Source organism: Alligator mississippiensis, chromosome 9, assembly GCF_030867095.1.
Source record: "Alligator mississippiensis isolate rAllMis1 chromosome 9, rAllMis1, whole genome shotgun sequence".
NCBI lineage: Eukaryota > Metazoa > Chordata > Crocodylia > Alligatoridae > Alligator > Alligator mississippiensis.
In genome coordinates this window covers 79,526,647-79,546,668 of record NC_081832.1, presented here as the reverse complement: position 1 = coordinate 79,546,668, position 20,022 = coordinate 79,526,647, and the positions used below count along the sequence as shown (strand labels likewise).

The 20,022-nt window shown below is 52.3% G+C and overlaps 2 protein-coding genes across 5 annotated transcripts; one reads left to right on the top strand and one right to left on the bottom strand.

Moving 5' to 3' along the window:
* Positions 1–12: 12 nt before the first annotated feature.
* Positions 13–10,206, top strand: CDC23 (cell division cycle 23). Its single transcript, XM_006267108.3, has 16 exons — positions 13–154; positions 243–315; positions 772–909; positions 1,144–1,186; positions 1,943–2,048; positions 3,485–3,617; positions 4,914–5,091; positions 5,178–5,275; positions 5,551–5,632; positions 6,182–6,335; positions 6,438–6,557; positions 6,859–6,934; positions 7,529–7,590; positions 8,389–8,467; positions 8,556–8,675; positions 9,491–10,206. Exons 1-16 carry the CDS (start codon positions 30–32, stop codon positions 9,659–9,661), a joined length of 1,758 nt encoding a protein of 585 aa, XP_006267170.1. The 5' UTR covers positions 13–29; the 3' UTR covers positions 9,662–10,206.
* On the bottom strand, positions 5,696–19,959 carry KIF20A (kinesin family member 20A). 4 transcript variants are annotated; one of them, XM_059713024.1, is made up of 20 exons: positions 19,895–19,959; positions 19,575–19,750; positions 19,411–19,497; positions 19,210–19,329; positions 18,698–18,836; positions 18,410–18,597; positions 18,193–18,334; positions 17,839–18,033; positions 17,051–17,162; positions 16,828–16,899; positions 16,131–16,274; positions 15,882–16,047; positions 15,438–15,596; positions 15,170–15,309; positions 14,964–15,066; positions 14,027–14,240; positions 13,772–13,863; positions 13,344–13,481; positions 12,582–12,888; positions 5,696–5,979 (listed from the first exon to the last, which is right to left on the bottom strand). In XM_059713024.1, exons 2-20 carry the CDS (start codon positions 19,740–19,742, stop codon positions 5,711–5,713), a joined length of 2,955 nt encoding a protein of 984 aa, XP_059569007.1. In that variant the 5' UTR covers positions 19,743–19,750; positions 19,895–19,959; the 3' UTR covers positions 5,696–5,710. The 4 variants fall into 4 exon arrangements, with proteins under 4 accessions (XP_059569007.1, XP_019355928.2, XP_006267148.4 ...); XM_019500383.2 differs by lacking the exons at positions 5,696–5,979; positions 19,895–19,959 and adding an exon at positions 10,164–10,248 and having other exon boundaries at positions 19,575–19,861; XM_006267086.4 differs by lacking the exons at positions 5,696–5,979; positions 19,895–19,959 and adding an exon at positions 11,757–11,940 and having other exon boundaries at positions 19,575–19,861.
* Positions 19,960–20,022: the final 63 nt, after the last annotated feature.

Below are 20,022 nucleotides of genomic sequence, written 5' to 3'. Positions count from 1 at the left end.
CCCCGATTGGCTCGCAGCGCGCCCGCAAGATGGCGGCGGCCGCGGCGGGGCCGGGCGGCGGCAGCGACTTCTCCGACCTGCGCGAGATCAAGAAGCAGCTGCTGAGCGTGGCGGAGCGGAGCCGCGAGCGCGGCCTGCAGCACAGCGGGAAATGGTGGGGCCGGGGCCGGGGCCGGGGCCGGGGTCAGAGTACGGGGCCGGGGGGCGGGCTGGCGGCGCTCACTCGCGCTCTCTCGCCGCAGGGCCTCCGAGCTGGCCTTCGCCCTGGAGCCGCTGCCGCTCGGCGACCTGCCGCCGCCGCCGCCGCTCACCGAGGTAGGGGCGCGGGGCTCCGGCCGGTCCGAGCACAGACGGTTTCGTGCCCCCCCCCGGTGACAGCTCAGGCCGACGCGGGGGAGAGCCGGTGCTGCGAGCAGCCGCCGGTTGCGGTTTGCAGCCTGGACACGGCTGGTGTCGGGGCTGGAAGCGGGCGGGCTCAGTCCGGCGCCGCGCGCCCCTGCCCCCCGCGGCCCCGTCCCTGGCGGCTGCTCTGGCGCCGGCCGCGTCGCGGTCTGTTTTGGGGGCGGCAGCGTATGGACGCAGCATTTCTAAACGCGCTTTAACTCTGCTGCGTGGAAGGACGGGGGTGGTGGGGCGGGGCGCGTGCGAGCCGCCTGCGTGCGGGCGGTGTAAGCTTCGCCGTCCAGAGCGCGTTGCGCTGGGGTTCGTCGGCGGAAAGTGGCTTCCCCACGGGGAAGCTGCAGCCTTCGAGCTTGGTCTCCTGTGCACCAGGAGGACGCTCGCGACCTGGACGCGTACACGCTGGCCAAGTCCTACTTCGATCTGAAGGAGTACGACCGGGCTGCCTACTTCCTGCGGGGCTGCAAGAGCCAGAAGGCGTACTTCCTGTACATGTACTCCCGATACCTGGTGAGGCAGCGGCCGAGGCCGCTCTTCCACGTTAACTCTGCCCCTGCTGCTTTCTTTTGCCGTCTTCGTCTTCCACCGGGTTCTTTTCTAGCCGCCGTCTGAAAGGCCAGATCTAACCCCTGGTTTTCTTGCTAAACCAAGCCATTTCTAGCGGTGTTTCTCAGGAGCTGGAGTACAGTGTCACCAGTAGGGTTACCCTGCAGCCTGTAAGACGTGTTTGTTCTCTCTTCACAGTCGGGAGAAAAGAAGAAAGATGATGAAACAGTGGATAGTCTGGGTAAGCGGCTGATTTTTCTTATCTGGAATAAAGAACCCAAGAAAATAACACCAGCGTTTCTGACCGTCTCCGTGTAAGCCAGTTCTGCCTCTGGCCCAGGAGTAAATGATTGAATGGCACGTTCAGTCTGCTGGACGTGAGCAGTCTACTTCTTATTTGAGGCATTTGCCACAAATCCTTTCTGGCACTTCTTTAAGAAGATGACTTGCATTTCAAGGGTCGGGCTTGTATTCTGGACAGCGGTTCCTCTGGGAAGAATGTGGGAGTCCCGGTGAAGAAGTGACTCTAGCTGTCCGGCAGAGGCTTTTGCGATCCTTACCCCAATGCAAAGGCAGAAGTGGCGAGTTAGGTGCAGGAGAGCACTTTTACCTCTGTCATCAGCGTGGCCAATACTAGAATACAGCTCCAGAATATAGTTTCAGCTGGCACGGGCTTGGCACAGGAAGTACCAGGTGAAATACACCAGTGTCCTGCAGGAGATCAAGCTAGGTCTTCTTTTTATTTAAAGGCCAGCACCAGGCCTGTGTTAGTTGGGACGCAGGTAGGGTAGGGGGGCATCTTTAGAGACTAACTGCTTCAGAAGCACAAGCTGTTGTAGGCAACCTACTTCATCAGACGTACTTACCTGAAGAGAAGAAGGGACTGTTTTCTGTGAGCCTCTAACCTGGTAAAGTCACAAGACTATGAGGGACTGTAGCATCTGATCACTGAGGTGTGATGGTTTACACTAGAACCTGGCTCTGACTTTCCTTGCAGGTCCTTTGGAGAAAGGACAGGTGAAAAACGAAGCTCTGAGAGAGCTAAGGGTGGAACTTAGCAAGAAACACAAGGCACGAGAACTAGATGGATTTGGTCTTTATCTGTAAGTATCTCTGAGTCTCCATATGAATCCTTGGATCAAGGATACTCAACAAGTGGGATTGGCATATAGTGATTTCTAGGTCACCCTGTGCTTCCCTTATCCTTTTCCTAAAGGAAAGGAAGAGAATGGAGTGCCCATTGGAGAGTTAGCTAATAGTTTAGCAGCACTTAAAATCCTGGCAGGATGCACATGAACCATCCAGAATTTTGGAGGACAGAAATAAGCACTGAAAGGTTGGGTATCCTGGTTCATCTTCATCTTGTTGATGAGATTTTGTATTAGGCTTTCCATCCTCGGAGTTCCCTATCTCTGATGGTGTGAAATAGGCTGATCAACGTTCAAACGTATTAGCCTGGAACACTGGTAGCTTTCACCTTGGCCAACACTGGTATTTGAGCCGAAGGCCTGCAGAGGTAAATGTGTGTCTTACGGTGTAAGCTAAAGAGTCGGACTTGAGCCAAGCTATTAGATTGATGCCTTCCATCACCTGCACAATGATGGGGCGCAGTCACACATTGAAACTACCAGCCAGTTGTATGATAATCGTCTAAAATGCAAAACACATTTTGACAAATTGCGTAACTTAGATTTTTAGGAGGTTTTTCTACTGTGTGAGTTGAATACAACCCCTCATTAGATCTACAGCAGTGTTCGAACACCTGACCGGAGATCTAATTCGGACCCTTACTGCTAAACAAGTGGTACCTCTTTTGTAATCAGTCAGTAGGGGAGGACTTAACGCATCCTTTCCCAGTCAACCAGGTACCAGTACCCAGTACACTGGTGATGTGAGAATCCAGAATTCCCCCTGATTCTGGGAAAAGTGTGACTTACGGTAACTAGAGATAGGATAACCAAAGTTGGCTCAGTTGCTCAGGGGCAAGCATTACAATAAAAAGAGTAGGGTCTTACAATAGAAACTTAAGTTCTGCGCCTGCAGTGACTCACTTTAACTTTCAAATAATGGATAGTATTTAGCAACAATTCCATAGGAAATGGGATTTGATCTCATGCTCATTCTTATAACCCTCTGATAAATATTACCTATATGTAATCTATTTAAGAAATTGGCACATGAGAAGCAGCCATGTAGCCAGAGGACAGTGCTGGTATCTTTAAAGTGCAAAGAAAAGTCGGGTGCTTTAATGAAAAATTACTTAAAATGATCCTTTTAACTCTTTTCTCTGAACTGATTTGTATTTTAGTCATTTCAGCAATATCCTATAGATCAAACATGTTTAATGCATCTAGTAAATTTGATATGTTGTTGCTTCTCCACAAGGAAGGAGTTCCTTTTTGCTGCTAGAAACTTGATGATTTTTCTTTCTTGCAGCCTTGTGGCTTGTCTGAGGTAGTTGAGAGTTTTGTAGCTTCTTTAGCATGGGCAGCTGGTTGAGGTGAGCAGTGCAGAGTTACACTGGTATCTTTCTCTACAGCTATGGTGTTGTGCTGCGAAAGCTGGACCTGGTGAAAGAGGCCATAGATGTATTTGTTGAAGCAGCTCATGTTTTGCCTTTACACTGGGGAGCCTGGCTGGAGCTTTGTAACCTGATCACAGACAAGGAGATGGTAAAAACTGACAAATACTAAAATGCAGTCGCAATTCTAGAACCTAGCCTCAGTTTGTAACGTGGTCTGGTGGCTGATGGGCTCATGTTGTGAGACTGGTGTTATTTTCAGCTCAGAAGCTGATCACAGAAATGAGAACCTTGAACTGTAAACTGTTTTTGAAACTGTGTATGCTGCAGCTGCTTACCATAATGTCGTCTGGAAAGTTTTCCTATAGACAGGAACTCATTGAATTATTCTTACCCCCCACAGTTCTGTCTGAGCCTCTCCCTTACATAACAGAAAGCAACCATTAGCAACCAAACAAATAATCAGATCGTGGTAAATGGGCATCTGGGGGAGGAGATGTATACTGTAATTACTATAAATAAAGTTGTGGAAGGGGGGGGCGCTGGAGATTGACAAAAAAAACTAGAAGGCTTTGGACTAATCCAGAGCTGGCAGGGCCAATTCATATATTAGGCCTCATTAAATACACCTGACTTCCCTCTTTCAGATGACAAGTTTGGGTGTCTATAAGCTACAGTATACTTAAGGCCTCTGTATGGCACTTGTTATTACATGGTATTCTGGTTAAATATTTAGCCCCCTACAATATGAGTCAAGTCTCTGTTAAATAGACCAGGGACTGGCTGGATAACAGAATTGCCATCAAATAGGGGTGGTCCTTCATAGGAATTGGTTCTAGGCTTGGGGCAAGTCAATATTTTTTTATCAGTGACCTAAAATTAGCTAACGGCCTGTGAATGGTAATGAAGTCAAATACAAAGCCATTGTCAAAATGGAGACTGTGGCTTGCTTTGAAGAGTGTGTTGGGATCACCATGAGTTTGTGAGAGAACATGGGTTATGTTCTGGTGTTACATCAGAAGAAGCTAATGAAGTCTTTAGATTAATCTAAAGAGGGGAGGAGGAATAGGGAAGTGATTATTTTATTTTTTTTACCTCTGGACATGGCATTAGGTGTTCCTTGTACTGCAATGCTGCATATAGCTCTGGTGTCTGTTTTAAATGGCACATTTAAAGCAATAGAGAGGGCACAGAAAACAGCCTCATGATTTAAGAGTCAGACAGAATACCTTTTAGCGAGTCTTAGAGTTCAGTCTTTTTGGCTTATCAAAAGGTTACTGATATATTAGTTTATATGAAGGATTTAGCACCTTCCATAGGAGTGTTGTCAGGGGACTTCCACTGCTGCTACCAGTAGAAATATTGGATGTTAAACTGATGCTGTCTTTGATTCTCATACCATGGACTGTTGTTGAAGTGGGTGTCGTCTCTGTTTGGTTCGTGCCAGCTGAAGTTCCTGTCCTTGCCAGATACGTGGATGAAGGAGTTCTTCTTGGCACACATTTACACAGAGCTGCAACTGATTGAAGAGGCTCTGCAGAAGTACCAGAGTCTCATTGATGCAGGATTCTCCAAAAGCACCTACATCATCTCTCAGATTGCAGTTGCCTACCACAACATCCGAGGTTAGGAAGCCCTGTCGGTAGGCAATGTGCCTTCTGTTGCAAACTCTTCAGCAGTGCTCATGATGCCTGCTTTCCTCTCTCTTCAGATATTGACAAAGCTCTTTCCATCTTCAACGAGCTGAGGAAGCAAGATCCATACAGGATAGAGAACATGGACACATTTTCCAACCTGCTTTATGTTCGGGTAAGCCCACCCTTCTGTTGCCTACATTCCTGTGCAACGTCAGCTACCTGCAAAGAGCAATTTGTGCCGCCTTGGCAGAATACCTGAGTAAGGCTGATCCGACTGAATTAACACTAACATAGCTCTGAGTGTAGAGCTGTAGCCCCTCCTTTCTCTCTCCTTCCTCCACAGTAGATTGAGATACTGTGTGTGAGTCCCCCCTCCCCCTATTTCTCTTCCCTCTGAAGTGGCATCACACTTGTCCCCATATGGGTCTCCCTCTTCTGTTCCCTCAGAGCATGAAACCTGAGCTGAGCTACCTGGCTCACAATCTGTGTGAGATTGACAAGTATCGCGTTGAGACTTGCTGTGTGATAGGTAAGAACCAGCCCTCCTGCTTGATTCGACCTCTGTGCCTGCAGTGTGGCGGCCACATTAACGGCTATTGAGTCTGTCTTAATGGGGTACCCCTTTTCTTGGGGTAAAGCAGTAAAAATGAGACTGTGAGCAAGCACAACTGTTGGCAGCACAGTTGAGGCAGGTCTTATAAAGGACATGTGGGTGGTGATCCCTTTTATAAAGCTCCAAGATCTCACCTGGAAACCTGCAGTGCAATTCTGGACACTTAATTCCCAAACAAGATGTGGAAAACTGGCTTGGTGCAGTTGTCTTCACCCAGCAGAGTGAGAGCATTGTTGGCTGCCACAGTTGGAAAAAGGTCTTTGCTAGAGCATTGGAGGACAGACAGAAAGAAAAATCTGCACTAGCTGTTGGTTTGGCATAAGGGGTTGAGTTGGATCTGCCTGAGTAGGCTGCTGCTTTTTCTAGGGTTTATGAAAAAGCAACGGTTGCTGCTGCTGCTTCCACCCATTTCCTAGGTCTTTGCTGTTTTCCCTTACTTGTTTTAATCCAGTGACTTTGCTTTAGGGAATTACTATAGTTTGCGCTCCCAGCATGAAAAAGCAGCGCTGTATTTCCAGAGAGCCTTAAAACTGAATCCTCGGTATCTTGGAGCTTGGACCCTCATGGGACATGAGTACATGGAAATGAAGAACACGTCTGCAGCCATCCAGGCTTACAGGTGTGTGCAGGGCTGGGGGCCAAGTACCTTATGGTGCTCTGCTTAGGAATTCTCTTCCTACCCCTGTGTATGCTAGTACTTGCATCTCTCTTTTTGTGGCAGACATGCCATAGAGGTGAACAAGAGGGACTACAGAGCCTGGTATGGACTAGGGCAGACATATGAGATCCTCAAGATGCCTTTTTACTGTCTCTACTACTACCGGCGGGCCCACCAGCTCAGGTAAAGCCAGGAAAGTAGCCATTCCTGTGGGTGCAAACTCTGAACTGCTGTTAGCTAAGAGACAAATATGGGAGCTGAGTTACCAGTGCTGCTTCTGACAAAGTATGTAGCCTCACTACAGTGACTTGGGTACATCATTGGGTACATCAGTAAAGGATTAATACTCCTGCTAGCTTAGGGTGCGTATGCAATGATATATTTTGGGGTAGGGCTGAGTGCTCAATTAACTTGAAACAGTATTGGGTTCTGAGGTAGCTTCATCTTCTCATCGGCCAGCTTGACTGACTTTTGTGTCTTTCAGGCCCAATGATTCCCGTATGCTGGTTGCTCTGGGAGAATGTTACGAGAAACTCAATCAGTTAGTGGAAGCCAAAAAGGTGAGTGAGGTTTCAGAGAGGCTGAGTTTTAATGTGCCTGCCCGGAAAGCTGGTTACTACTAGTCCACCCTGTATGATACTTCAGGCCCCCAGAGCTTTTTGTCCGCACAACGAGAGAGGAAGATGAATGGGGAACTAGCTGTTCTGTGGTCTCTGTGAAGGGTGGGAGAATTGGTGTAGTACAGCGGTTCCCAAACTTTGAGCGATTGTGTACCACCAGTTTAAAATGATACAACCTTTAGTACCACCAGCAAATTTTTGTCCTATAAAGTGATTATAATAAATCTGTTAACACAGAATCACTGACAAGTTGTGTCTGTGTACCACTGGTGGTACCCATGCCACAGATTGGGAACTGCTGGTATAGTATGTTGTCGGAGGCTAGTCTTAGCTGATTTCTGTTGTCGTTAAGGGAGGCTTTGTTTTCGGTGTTAGCCCAGACCGGATGGTGAATCTGTCCGGTCTTTATTTCCAGAGGCCCAGTTCTCTTCATCCCCGTGCTGGAGGCCCCTGCAGCAACTTTCTGACCCACTTGCATCTCCTATACATGTGTTGTCGAGATGCTTGTGCGAGTGCTTATTTCTTCTCTGGCAGTGTTATTGGAGAGCTTATGCTGTGGGAGATGTGGAGAAGATGGCATTGGTGAAACTAGCAAAGTGAGTACAGATGTGCATTTGTTGTTCCCAGTACTTGGGGATAGATTGGCTCCTTCATAAAGCAGTTTGAGATCTCTGTAAATGCTGGGTAAGAGCTGGGTGGCATTAACTGTGATGGGGAGAGTGTACCCAGGTCTTTGGGAATGCCAGTGTTTTAGGCCTCTGAACATACTAATTCCCCACGGGCCAGAGTGACTGTGTCAGGCAGTGCTAATTGGGAATCGGGTTCATTACAGTAGCGCTGAAGGGGCTCCGTTGTGGTGGGCACAGTACAAAGTAGCAGACAAATCCTGCCTCAGAACTAGTCAGGTGTGGTGGAGTGGGGCAGGGGTGTGTACCACAGCAGCACAGCGAGTAAGGTGATGCTGGCTCTGATTTTTGAAGGTATAATTGGGGATAAGCTACGTGGAAAAAAGTGGGGAGGAGGATGCTTGGAACAGTCCAGGGGAGAAAAGGATGGATGTGGAATGAAGCTCAGCTGCAGAGGTTGAAGCAAACAGCCAAAGCTGCTCAAAATTGCAGCGAATTCCTTAACCTTTCATGATTATAGTGAATTCCTTGGTGGCTTTTGCAAGAACTCCTGCCACCTGGCTGGCTGTTCTCTGGGCAGCTGGTCACTGTGCCGTCTGTGCTGGATTCTTTGGCGAATTCTAGTGGGCTGGGGCTTGCTGCAGTTGGAGTGGGGTAGTGTTGGGGTGATTCCTTTTGTATAGGTCCACCCAGACCAGCTGGAGATACAAACAGCAGGTATCTTCCCTACTCTGCTCCTCCCCTGTGACAGTCTTTCTCCTTTCTCAGGCTGCATGAACAGCTGAATGAATCTGAACAGGCTGCACAGTGCTACATCAAGTACATTCAGGATATCTATTCCTGTGGGGTGAGTCAGTGCCGTGGGGGTGGCAGGGGGATGGGAGGCAAGACTGAGTGGAGAGGAACTAGCTCTTACTGCTTTCTTATTACTCCAGGAGATAGTGGAGCATCTGGAGGTGAGCACTGCCTTCCGCTACCTGGCTCAATACTACTTCAAGTGTAAGCTGTGGGACGAAGCCTCGGCATGTGCTCAGAAATGCTGTGCGTTCAACGATGTGAGTAGCCATACAATCCCCAGCGCTCCTGTCATGGGTGACTTGGATGTTGGCTCTGCTTCCCCAGTGAGAGGGACTTTCTGATTAGGGAAAGTGAGCTGCATCCCCTGCAGTGCATTGTCTTCATGGCCACGTGGAGGTTTCTAGTGTTGAGCACACATCTGCTGTTGCTCTTTAGCACAGCTGAACTAACTCTCACTGCATTCAGGAGGCAAAGAACATGAGATGGAGTGTCCATTAACCTCCACGCATAAAGTCTTCTGCCTTTGTGCAGGGCCTGATGGACTTGCTGCCCATTTGGTATCAGAATCCCCTAGATTCCTTCTCTCCGATCAGCCTGCTTCACTGGACAGCACCAGGGTGCCATAGTGCTCACTCCCCTCATATACACTGGCCTTAGAGAATCTCCTGGTTCCTATCACAGGACATGCTGGGTTACTTGAGCCCAGAAGACAGCATGGCATGACACTGGCCCCTTCTAGAAAGTGGAGTCTCCACTTCTTCTCTTCTAAGTCCATTCAGCACTTTGCTCTTGCAAATCTGCTCTGTGAAAAGTAGTTGGGTATTACAGCAGTGGCTGGGAGGTACTTAAAGCTTGTACTTTGGGTGCCAAAGGATATATTAAAAGGGGGGTAGTTGTCTCAACACTGCTTTTAATAGCATTAAAAATAAATATCTGGGAATAAGGTGCATAGTATCCTGCAGACTCAACATTGAGTTGCTGTGGGCTATGTAACAGTTCACACTCCTGCTGAATTTGACTCGGTAGGCCTGGATTTGACCTTTATTGATGCTATCTTCTTGCTTCCTTTTAGACGAGAGAAGAAGGAAAGGCCTTGCTGCGACAGATCTTGCAACTACGCAACCAAGGAGAAAACTCCTCCACGGAGATCTCCGCTTCCTTCTTCCTCCCTGCATCATTGTCGGCCAATAACACTCCTACACGCCGAGTGTCCCCACTCAACCTGTCCTCAGTTACGCCGTGAGCTGTGCAAATAGAGGCCTCTTCCCATCCCTGAAACAGCCACCTTTGCAGTGAAGCTTGTGTTTGGCACTGTCTTTCCTTGGGGGCAGGAATCCTGAACCTGAAGACCAGGCAGCTGTTGTGCCAGCACAACAAAACTTGCAGTGGGGCCCAGACAAAGTGCCTGGGCCGAGACCTCAGAACAGTGCAGTGCCATTGCCTGAGCGCAGCAAATCCCAACTTTGTGAGAAGCAGTTCCAGGTGAAACAAATGAGCTGAACTCCCATCAGGGCCAGAATGGGATCACCACTGCTTATGGCAAGAGTGGTCCCTGCCAGGCTTCTCTGCACGTGTTAACCCACAGGTGTCCCACAAGCTGCTCTCCTGCTGTGAGCAGCAGAGAGGCACCCTGCTGTCATGAGAGGAAGCAGCATCTGGGGACCTAGGTGTCAGAAGTGCATAAGTGACCTGCAGTAATGGCTGGTTGTGATTAGGTCTGTGGCTCAAATGTTTTGACTTTGAATGGAGGAGCAGTCAGAGGGATACCATTAAATGTCGATGACTGAATTCCTGCCTCTGAGCTGTTTCATGGCACCATTTTCCTTTGTCCTAAAACAAGTAAAGTTGAACTAAGTATAGAAAAGATCCAGGTTCTTCCAGGAGGGGTGTGAAAGGTGGCTCAGAGGCTTTACAGGACACTAAACAGGGCTACTAGTATAGCAGCCCAGATCCTTACACCTAACATCACATCTTGTTTGTGCCCTAGCTGCCCTGAGATGTGGGGGGAAGTGCGGAAGAGCAGTGTTGTCACTCATACCTTTCTCCACATTAGTGCCTCTTAAAAAAGGCTGAGGGATGGTGCTGCTTAGAGCTGCCAAACAAGCAGTTACAAACAAGACCAGTAAAAGGGGCCTAAAATCTGGGCCCGTGCTCGTAGAGGGTTATGCAGCAGCTCCCCTTGTGAATCCTCCTTAAGGACCAATATGTAGGTGTCAGAGGAACTACACTGAATGCAAAAATACGAAGCTAAATTGAACAGGACACAGATGTCACTGTGGCTTCTCTGTCACAGGCAGTCATGAGGAATTGAAGGCCAGTTGGGCCTCTCATGCCTTAAACAAATGTGATCTTGCACAAGCTTCTGGACAGTTGCTCAAGGTGCTGTTGCTCAACTGGGCAGCGGCACAGAGTTCTGCTTAATTTAAGTTAAAAAGGCTAAACAGCCTTTTGCAGGAACGTACAGTAACTGAGCGTAAGCAAACGTGACCTTTCATTGCTAAGGGACCAGATTCTATTACAATGCCTCAGTTCTAAAGCAAAGCCAGTTGTCACGCACAAATCTTTCAGCCCCTATCAAACCATGTGTTCCTTTTTACAACTTGTCCACTATTTTCCACAGTGATTACTTTTGAAAATAAGTCTTCCCTGGACTTTGACTCTAACAGTGCCAGGCTCAGGCCATCCTTATCCCCAAACACTAGCAAGTGGTGATGTCTTCGCTGTCTGCACATCTGCCTTGTCAGTAGGGCATCCTTGAGCTTGCTTTCCATACTCCTTAGCTCTGGAGGTCCTTTATGTTGCAGTTATTATACCACCACCCCCCACCCTGGTGGCAAAAGTAACACAAAGGAAGTCAGCTGCAGGAGGAGGCTGTTTTCCTGTTACTAACTGGTTGTATTGCCTTTGTTCATACCTGCGGGACTTGGCCTGTTGGTCCAGCAGGAGCTGCAGTAGGCCTGTGGGACTGAAGACCTTGAGCAGGCATGCTGCCAAAAGTTGAAGTGTGGCTCAAGGATTAACTTGCTTCACCTGAACCCTCCCATCATTCCTACCCTGCCTGGCTGTTTCCTCATGTTCTTATCAAGTAGGGTAAGAATATACAATACTTTCATGAAAGGTGGGTACACAAGTGTGTTGCATCACCCTGCTCAGTGTAGGATAGAAGCTGAACAGACTGGCACTGCTGTCCCAAAGCTGGCAGCAGACCACCATGCCAAGTAGCATTTGGTGAGAGCTTACTCTGGGCCAGGTTGCTGCTTTACCACCTTCACCAATGGAACACTTTACACCTGCCACCACTACTGCGAGTTGGGCTTGTAGTGTATTTGACCCAGGAGATGCTGCAGTCCTCACTAGGGTGCCCTTGTTCTGTACACAGCAAAAGCCATGGTTGGTATAATGGCATCAGTACCCTTGGTTAAAAGTTACTTGATGTGAAAGGACTGCTCTTTATCTTCCTCTTCAGGCTCAGACAAGGTAATTTTGCTTAGTCAGCTGTTTGTCTCAGGAGCTTGTTCTCACCTGTTTGAGATGGATAGAACTTAAACATGTTGGAGAAGCTACAGCCCGTTTCATGGAGCTGTTCTGTGCCTTTCAGGCTTTAACGTGTTCCACAACTGCCTGGCTTGCCACATAGGTCAGTCCTGTCAGTCTTGTTCTTTATTAAAAATGTAAGATTTAGGGTCTAGTTTTAGGTCTCTGCTCTGCAAGGCAGCAGCACTACACCAGCTCATCCAAAAATCTCTCAACTGCAGCACAATTCTTAAACTGTCTTGACTGTAGAGGCACAAGCTGAAAGGGAGGAAGCTCCTGGGAGATGCCAGGAAACCTAGGGCTAGTTAGGATAGGAGATGTATGCTGCTGCCAGTAGGAAGACATTTATTGTCATGCATAAACAATGTAACAGAATACAAAAAAAAAAAAGATGAGGCAGGGTTATATTGCAGTCCGGGCTTGAGGCTCTGATCCATGTATAGTGGAGTAGCAGCTAGCCTGAGACACAACGTGGACAATCTAAAGCCATTGGCGGGAGTCACCCCCCACGGTGTCTGCACAAGCCCTGAAGAGTTACCCTAGATAGCTGTTTATATACATGTGGCTAAATACAGTAAATGCGCCTTAAAGGCTCAACCAACCCACAGGCCCCACTCAGTACTTCTTACCAGAGGGCAGGGTCTTGTGTGCTGGTGTTCCACGGGCTCGCAGGATGCAGCCGTAGGGGCCGCTCTCAGCCACCCCTGTACGGGCAGGTGAGCAGGGCAGGAAGTTGCGCAGGAAAAGCTTTTTGCCAGGAGGCTGGCTTGGCTGCAGGTTCTCTCGGTTGGCACAGAAGCGCTTCTTCAAGGTGGATGTCGGAGGGGCCTGGAGCTTCTGCACAGTATGATACTGTTCAGCAATGCAGGCTGCTTTCTTCCGTAGATCCAGCTTGACCAGCATCATGTTGTTCTGCAGCTCTGCCAGCGTCTGGTCCTGTGACAAGAAACCCAGAGCCAAAACTGGCCTGTTTAATACTGTACACAGGTGCCCAGCAGCCCGTTAATCCATCCTCTTGCAGTCAAAGTGAGCCAGCTGTTCACACAGGCAGCTTGCAGTGATAGAGTTCTGAACTGCCAACTGAGGCAGAGCCAGGGGAGCTGAATCCACCTCAGAAAGTGACTTAAAGGTTGCTTGAAAGCCTCCTGGCTTCCCACCCTGTAGTCAGCCCCTGCTGCAGGTGGCCATCAGAAGGGGTTCCAAGCAAACAGAGGAACAAGAAGTGTTGAGACCCTGTTATGCTGGGAATGGACAGAGACAAGGACCAGTAATAAACACGGTTTGTCTCATGCTGCTAGAAAACACAAGTGTTTTCTGCCAGATTTGGGCAGCAATCTGACATTGTCAGCCAAGCTCTGCCACCCACACATCCCAGCACTGTCATCCATTACCTGTCTAGCCAGGATCTCTTCACAAGTGCAAAGGGTCTCACGAAGCTTCCCTGCACTTGTGCTGTGACAACATGCTCTTTCTGCTGACTGCAGACACTCCTCGAGTTTATGCAACTCTGATCTCAGCAGCCTCACGTTCTGCAGGAGGGACAGGAAAACCCATGCCAGCAGCAGGCACAGCCACACAGGTAGGACACAGAGGTGTGAGGCTGCGAGGGGGCAAGGGCCCACCAGAACAGTCTCCATCCCACAGACTGAGTTGAGCTAGTCCAGTTGCCACTGGGTAACTGGAAGTGCGGCATACTCTGGTCCCCAGAGCTGCAGATTGTTTGCAACACGAGGGCTGCAGTAGAAGGTAGCCTGGAGGTTGTGCCTGACAGCATTGCCAGAAGAGCCCCTCCCCTTCTCCCTCATAGGAGTGCAGTTACCTTCTGTCCGTCCTCCAGCTTCTTGTCCACATCTGCAGTGATGGGTTTGGCAGAAGGTGGTGGCTCCACCAGCCTCTGGTACTTGCGTAGCTCTGGGAGGAAGCAGGAACAGAGTGAGAAGGCCCCAGCCAACAATCACAGATGCACTGGAGAAAGGGTGGGCCTGGCACAACCAGGTGACCAGACTGCTCCCACTCCTGCCCCCTCTCTCCCCCACTGCTACCCAACCTTGGCTGCCCTGCCCCTGCTCCTCACCTGCTGTTGTGGTTCTTAGCTCTGACTGACACTGCTCCAGATTGGCTTTGGCTTCCAGCAGCTCCTGTTGCATAGAAGTTGCAGATGCTGCCACTCTCTTTGACCTGCGCAGGCCCTCTTGCCCAGCATCCTGCTGCTTCATCTCCAGGTTCTCCAGCTGCACCCTTGCCCCCTGCAGAGCAGCCTCCAGCTCTTCAATCTTCTCATCCCGTTCCTGAGGGGAACACAGCAGGCTGGCTGACACCCAAGAACTTACACAGCCCCCTTAATGTTTCAGGCCCTGGGGGGCATCCCTTCCCCAAGCGACGCACTGGCTAGTCATACAGCACCTTCAGTGGACTGGCTCAGACAGCACCTTGGTAAATAACAGGAACAACAGCAACAAGTGCCACCCTCTGTGCACACCTGGGTAAGTGAAGGGTTTGCAACTCCAGGTGGATCTGCCTGATGGTTGGATGAGATGACCTCCTGATGTCCCTTCCAACCCTAATTTTCTATGATGCCTCACCTGCTCCAGGCAATGTAGCAGCCATGCAACTTACTCAACATGGCCAACATGAATCATGGGAGAAGAAGCTTCATGGTTACTCTGAAGAGGTCACCATTTTCTCCAGAATTTATTTAACACAACAATGCCATGTTTTGGAGGGTTTTCCACACACAAGATGGAGAGCTGTCTGCTACCTGCCTGGGAACAATAGGCTAAGGGCTAGCAAGCAGCCGAGAAGTTGAACTGGAGCTGGGGGCTATGCAGAGCCCGGGGCTGCGGGGAGGAGCAGAGATGCCTGGCAGTTCCACTCTAGGGCATCATGCACAAAACTGAAAGGCTTCATGCTGCAAGGGTGATGACAGCAGCATTCCTGGACCCAGACAAGTTGTTTCCATGCCCTGCCCCTTCCGCCTCCCTTCCTCACCCCTGACTCCCACTGCCACACACCCTGATCTCCTCCTGGTAATAGTCTGTGAGTGACTCCTTCAGATTGCTCAGCTTATCCTCATACAGCTCCTCCAGTAGCTCCTTCTGGGCATCCACATGTTGGCTGCAGAGAGCAGACAGTGACATGGCATCAATTTGGAGGCCTGAAGCCAAGGCTTAGCCTTAGGAGAGGACAGGTGCCTGTGCCCATCCCCGACCCCTCGCACCTGCACCACTGCTCTTTCTGCTGCAGGTGCTCCACCATCTCATTGCAGATCTCCTCCCGGAGCTGCATTTCCAGGTGCAGCTTCTCCCGCCGTTCCTGCACCAGCAGCTCCCGGGCAGCCTCCACCACACGCAGCAAGTCCTGCAGAAGCAGAACAAGAGGAGACCATAACCTCATGCCCCACAGGTCCAAGATGGTGACCTAGTCTTACTGTCCCACCTCTGCACACTATACATCACCCCAGAGGGTGCAAGACAGACACCACCCACCTCCTTGTTATACAAGGACACATCTGCTTCATCTCCACCCTCTTCGTCAGATTCTATTTCCTGCTTTGGGCCTGCTTCTGAGCTCTGGCTAAGACGTCTGTGTTCCCTCATGATGGACTGGATGGATGGGAGAACCACTTTTGCAGGAGCTTGAACAAGCTGAAGAGAAAACAGGTTGCTGACATGAGCCTACATTGCCTGCAGACCTGATGGCATCAGGCCAGTGCTCTCTTGTCACAGCCAGCCTCACTGTGCAAGATGGCAGGACCTGGGAGCACAGTGCACCTTGGCAAGGACTGCCTCACCCACTTGCACCGAAGGGCAGCAGCTCACTTGCATAGGAGCTGGAGGAGGCCTGAGATCCAAGCCAGCCACGGGGTTCATGGAAGATCCAGAGAAGCCCCTGCACTGCCAGGGACCGCAGCACTTGCGCATCTCACTGACCTGGCTGGCGAGTGCTGAGAACTTGGCCACATGCAGGGTTTCATCATACATGGACGCACACTGGCTAATGTTGACGATCATGGAGGAGCGCCCACGCCCTGTGAAGAATCCCTGGAACACACGGGTCAGCTTGCTGTCCCGGAAGGGAACCACAACCAGCTTCAGCCTGTTGGAAGAGCACAAATGTGCTGAGCCTGCAGAAAAGTATGTGGGTAGCCCCCGTACCACCCTGGTCCCCAAGCTACTCACTTGGACTGCTGGTTCTGGCGCAGGGCAGCAATGCAGCGGCCTAGCGTGTGCAGAGAGGTGTTGATGTTGTTTGCCTCCTTCATTCGGTCCCCGCTCTTCTGGTCCTTGCAACGCTCTGAGCCAGCAAGGTCACACAGGGACAGTCTGGAAGAGACCCAGGGCACTGCTGTGATTACAGTCCATGTGTTGTCATGCACCCACTCGAGCCTCAGGACAGCTCAGCCATCTCTTCTAGGAGGTTTGTTTCAAACAACACTACCAAGCTCAGGTCAGGGGCCCAAGCTCACCCAGAAATTCCCTGTTGGGTGCTGCTTTCCAAGCACGGATCCAGCAAGTATGTCCAGCTTGCTGCATCCCAGACATGAGTGTTAAGCTGCTCAGCAGCAGCTGTCATGAGGGCCTCCTTGGACGCAGGGATGGGGTCAGTCAGCCATGCTCATGCTGATGCAGGATGTTTTTGTGCTTCCCAGAGCAGCTTTGTTGCTCTCTCCAAAGGGAGCAGTGGGACACATGCACAACAGCTGCTCTCCACCCCCGCAGTGAGTTCCACCTTCTGAAGGCCCCCAAAGATCCATAACAGCACCATGGCCTGGAGAGCTCATGCAATCTGAGAATCAGAGCCAGGCTAGCAGGGCCCTCAGGTGGTCACTGGTCCAACCCCCTCTTGCTCATGGCAGGATCATCCCCAAGCACTCACTCGCTGATTTTGGGGATCATCTCACTGCTGCCCCCTGTTAGGTGAAGAATCCGGATGGAGAAGATGCTGTGACTGCAGGGAGCAAGGACAAAAAAAAAAAAATACACTTGAATGGAACATGCAACGACCACCTCTGGCACCAGTCCAGCACCTAGTTCCATAAAATGAGCCCTCCCCGCCACAACCTGCTGGAGACCATTCCTCTCCTCTCCCTGCCCCCAACCTGCGGCTGGAGTTCTGGTTCAGGTGAGTGCTGGCAAAGCTCTGGTTTTTCTGACCCAGCTTCAGGAGCTTCCAGGCCTCGTCGGCATCTTGGACGTGGATCCAGTTCAGATCTGAAAGAGCAGACAGGTGGGAAAGTGGTACAGATAGACGTGGTTTGCCTTCCCAGGCCCTGGCTACCTACCGCATCCTAGGCTTCACTGCTGCCAACAGCCAAGCTGAACTTCCCTGCATTGTTTGGGCCTCCTGAGGGATACCAGCCCAAGTTCAGCAGAAGGGAACTGCTGACTGTGTATAAAAATGCCCTAGGGCAGCGTTTCTCAACCCATGGGTCGAGACCCAAAAGTGGATCACAAGAATATCTCAAAAGGGTCACAAACAGACTTAAAAAATGGATTCTCCTTTTCCCACAAGAAAAATGCAGGAAATTGTGGCTTTTCCCTTGCAGAGTTTCAACCTATGAGGAGCTGTTTGGGTCTCTCCCACCATGCCCCACCCCCCTTCCGCCCCCCATAACCCACACACAGGGGGGCTGGGGCCTAGCAGGTCAAGAGTGAGAGGCACTGGGGCAGGACTGGCCGCTGATGTTCACAAATGGGTCCTGGTACAAAAAAGGTTGAGAGCTGCTGCCCTAGAGCAGTATCCCTCCCCCTACTACTGCTTGCTTTCCATGGGCGCTCCTGGCCACTCGACATTTCTCTTATCCACCCCAGGTTACTACTGTCTCCTGAAGGAGAGAGAATGATCCAGCAGGGTCCTTCCCCAGAGTGCTGCTGGGTCAGTTTCTACCTTTGACATAGGGATTGCCGCTCGGGTCTTCACACAGCCGCAGCGTCTGCCTCTTGCGGTTCGGGCCAGGCAGAGCCGGCTCTAGCAAGTCGTAGATCTGTTCGTTGTAAATCTCAAAAAAGGAGACCCATATGGAGAACTGCACGTCTCCCGAGGCATGGAGCGAGACACAGTCTGGATCAGCCCAGCGAGACCCTAGGTTTCAGAGGAGAATCAGAGGGGGTGGTAGGGATTGCAGCAGCCCCAGCAGATTGGAGGAGACAAGGGAGAGTTTCTACCCCTGCCCAAAGTGTGCTTCATCCCCTCCTACCCAGGACTTGCCCTTCCCCCGGCACAGTAGGGTCCCAGACATACTGTCCAGCTGGCTGCTCTCGGAGTGGTTGGCAAATTGGCTGGTAGACGAGAGGCCACCCACTCCACTGTCATAACTGCTGCTAGTGGCAGCCTGGAGCTGGGACTCGGTGTTGTGGCTCCTCTTCAGTGGAGTCAGCAGCTCCTAGGAAACAGGCAGAACGTGAGGCTGGTGCAGGGCACCCTCGTCCTTCCCCAGCGGACGGAGAAGAGCACTCACCTCCCGTAATCCCCCGTGCAGCAAGGCCAGCTTCTTGGTCTCTTCTTGTTGAACCTGCCGGCTGTCTAGCCAGGCCACCTCGCTGGAGAGCGAGGGCTTGAGATCCATGGCTCGGTAGAGCTGCTCTCCCACGCTATTGAAGATGAGTGCTAGGGAGCGGGGCAGAATCCCACCGTCCTTGCTGCTCCCTGGAGGAGAGGACAGCAGTGAGCAGAGCTCAGTCACAACACAGCAGCACTTCTTCCCTCCGAGGAGACCAGGTATGCCAACACCTGATGCCTCGCTCACCCTGGATGGTGTGAGTCTTCCCCGAGTTGGTGATGCCATAGGTATAAACCAGCCAGTTTTGCCCGTTCAGCACATCCTGCACCAGCTCCTTCATGGTCGCGTCAAAGAACGTCTTTTGTCCGACGTCTGGGCCGAAGATCTGCAAACATGATCACAGGGGCGTGCGCGGGACTTCCCTCTCCGGCCTGCTGCAGCCCTGCTCGTCCTGGACTGCCACCCACCTCCGACCCCACCCGAACCCCGGCAGAGCCGGCCCAGGCTGCTCCATCCACATAATCCTAGGAGCGCTAGACGTGCCCGGGGGCCAGCTGCGCCGGGCGCCGACCGGACAGACAGCAAGACGAGGGCTCCTGCTCCGCGAGCACGAGACAACGCGCAGCAGACGGACGCAGGGACGGGGCGGGGGAAGGGAGACACCAGGGGCTGGTGCGGGCGGCCCCGGTGCCGTCAGCGCAAAGCTGCGTGAACGGCAGGGCCGCCGTGCCGCGCCGCGCCCACGGGCACCCACCTACCTGCGTGAAGGTGAACCTGTGCGCCGCCTGGCCCACGCCGCGCTCCGTGCTGCGCATGGCGAAGGAGTCCGCGGGCGCCCGCAGGAGCAGCGTCTCCGGGCTCTCGATGCAGACGCAGCCCTGAGGAGTGCGGAGCCTCAGCCGGGGCGGGGGGCGGGGGGCGGGGGCCCTCCCCCCCCAAAGCCGCCGCCCCCGCCTCACCTGGTCCTCCCGCTTCTCCAGCTCGGCCGGCGTCAGAGGCCGGACCCGCAGGTGCACCCTCAGCCTGGCACCGTCCTCGGGGTCCGCCTGCGGAGAGCGGGGGTCACACACGGCCCCGGGTGAGGCCCGCGAGCGCCGCCCGGCCCCGGCCCCGCCCCCCTCACCTGCGGGCCGCCCGCCGCGGCGGGCCAGATGGCGGAGAAGTCGGAGAGCAGGTCCCGGCGCGCGGCCCGGCCCAGCTCGGCCGCCGTAGACTCGAGCACCGGGGACGACGCGGCCTCCTCGTCCGAGAACAGCGCGGGAGCGAGCGGCGACAGCGCGGCCTGCGCCATGGCGGGGCCTGCGAGAGAGAGCGGGCGGGAGGGCGGGCGGGTCGGTCGGCAACAGCCTCCTCGGCCCCCGGCCGGCCGGCCGGCCGTCCTTCAGGCTGCGCTGAGGCAGTGAAGCCGCCCCCTCCCCCCGGCCCGGGCCGGGCCACGCTGACCTCGGGGGCAGCAGCGGGTGCTGTGGTTTCAAACCGCGCGCTCCGAGCCGCCGGCCAATCAGCGCGCGCTCCGAGCCGCCGGCCAATCAGCGCGCGCTCCGAGCCGCCGGCCAGAGAGAGGCTGGGGG

Excerpts from the sequence above, each read along its gene's own strand:
- CDC23 (XM_006267108.3), top strand. The coding sequence starts at position 30 with ATGGCGGCGGCCGCGGCGGGGCCGGGCGGCGGCAGCGACTTCTCCGAC. Across the intron at positions 6,336-6,437 it reads GCAGCCATCCAGGCTTACAG|ACATGCCATAGAGGTGAACA; the intron begins GTGTGTGCAGGG and ends TTTTTGTGGCAG. Across the intron at positions 8,676-9,490 it reads AATGCTGTGCGTTCAACGAT|ACGAGAGAAGAAGGAAAGGC; the intron begins GTGAGTAGCCAT and ends GCTTCCTTTTAG.
- KIF20A (XM_059713024.1), bottom strand. The coding sequence starts at position 19,742 with ATGGCGCAGGCCGCGCTGTCGCCGCTCGCTCCCGCGCTGTTCTCGGAC. Across the intron at positions 13,482-13,771 it reads AGCTGGAGGACGGACAGAAG|AACGTGAGGCTGCTGAGATC; the intron begins GTAACTGCACTC and ends TCCCTCCTGCAG. Across the intron at positions 5,980-12,581 it reads ACACAAGACCCTGCCCTCTG|CAAAGACCTTTTTCCAACTG; the intron begins GTAAGAAGTACT and ends CCAATGCTCTAG.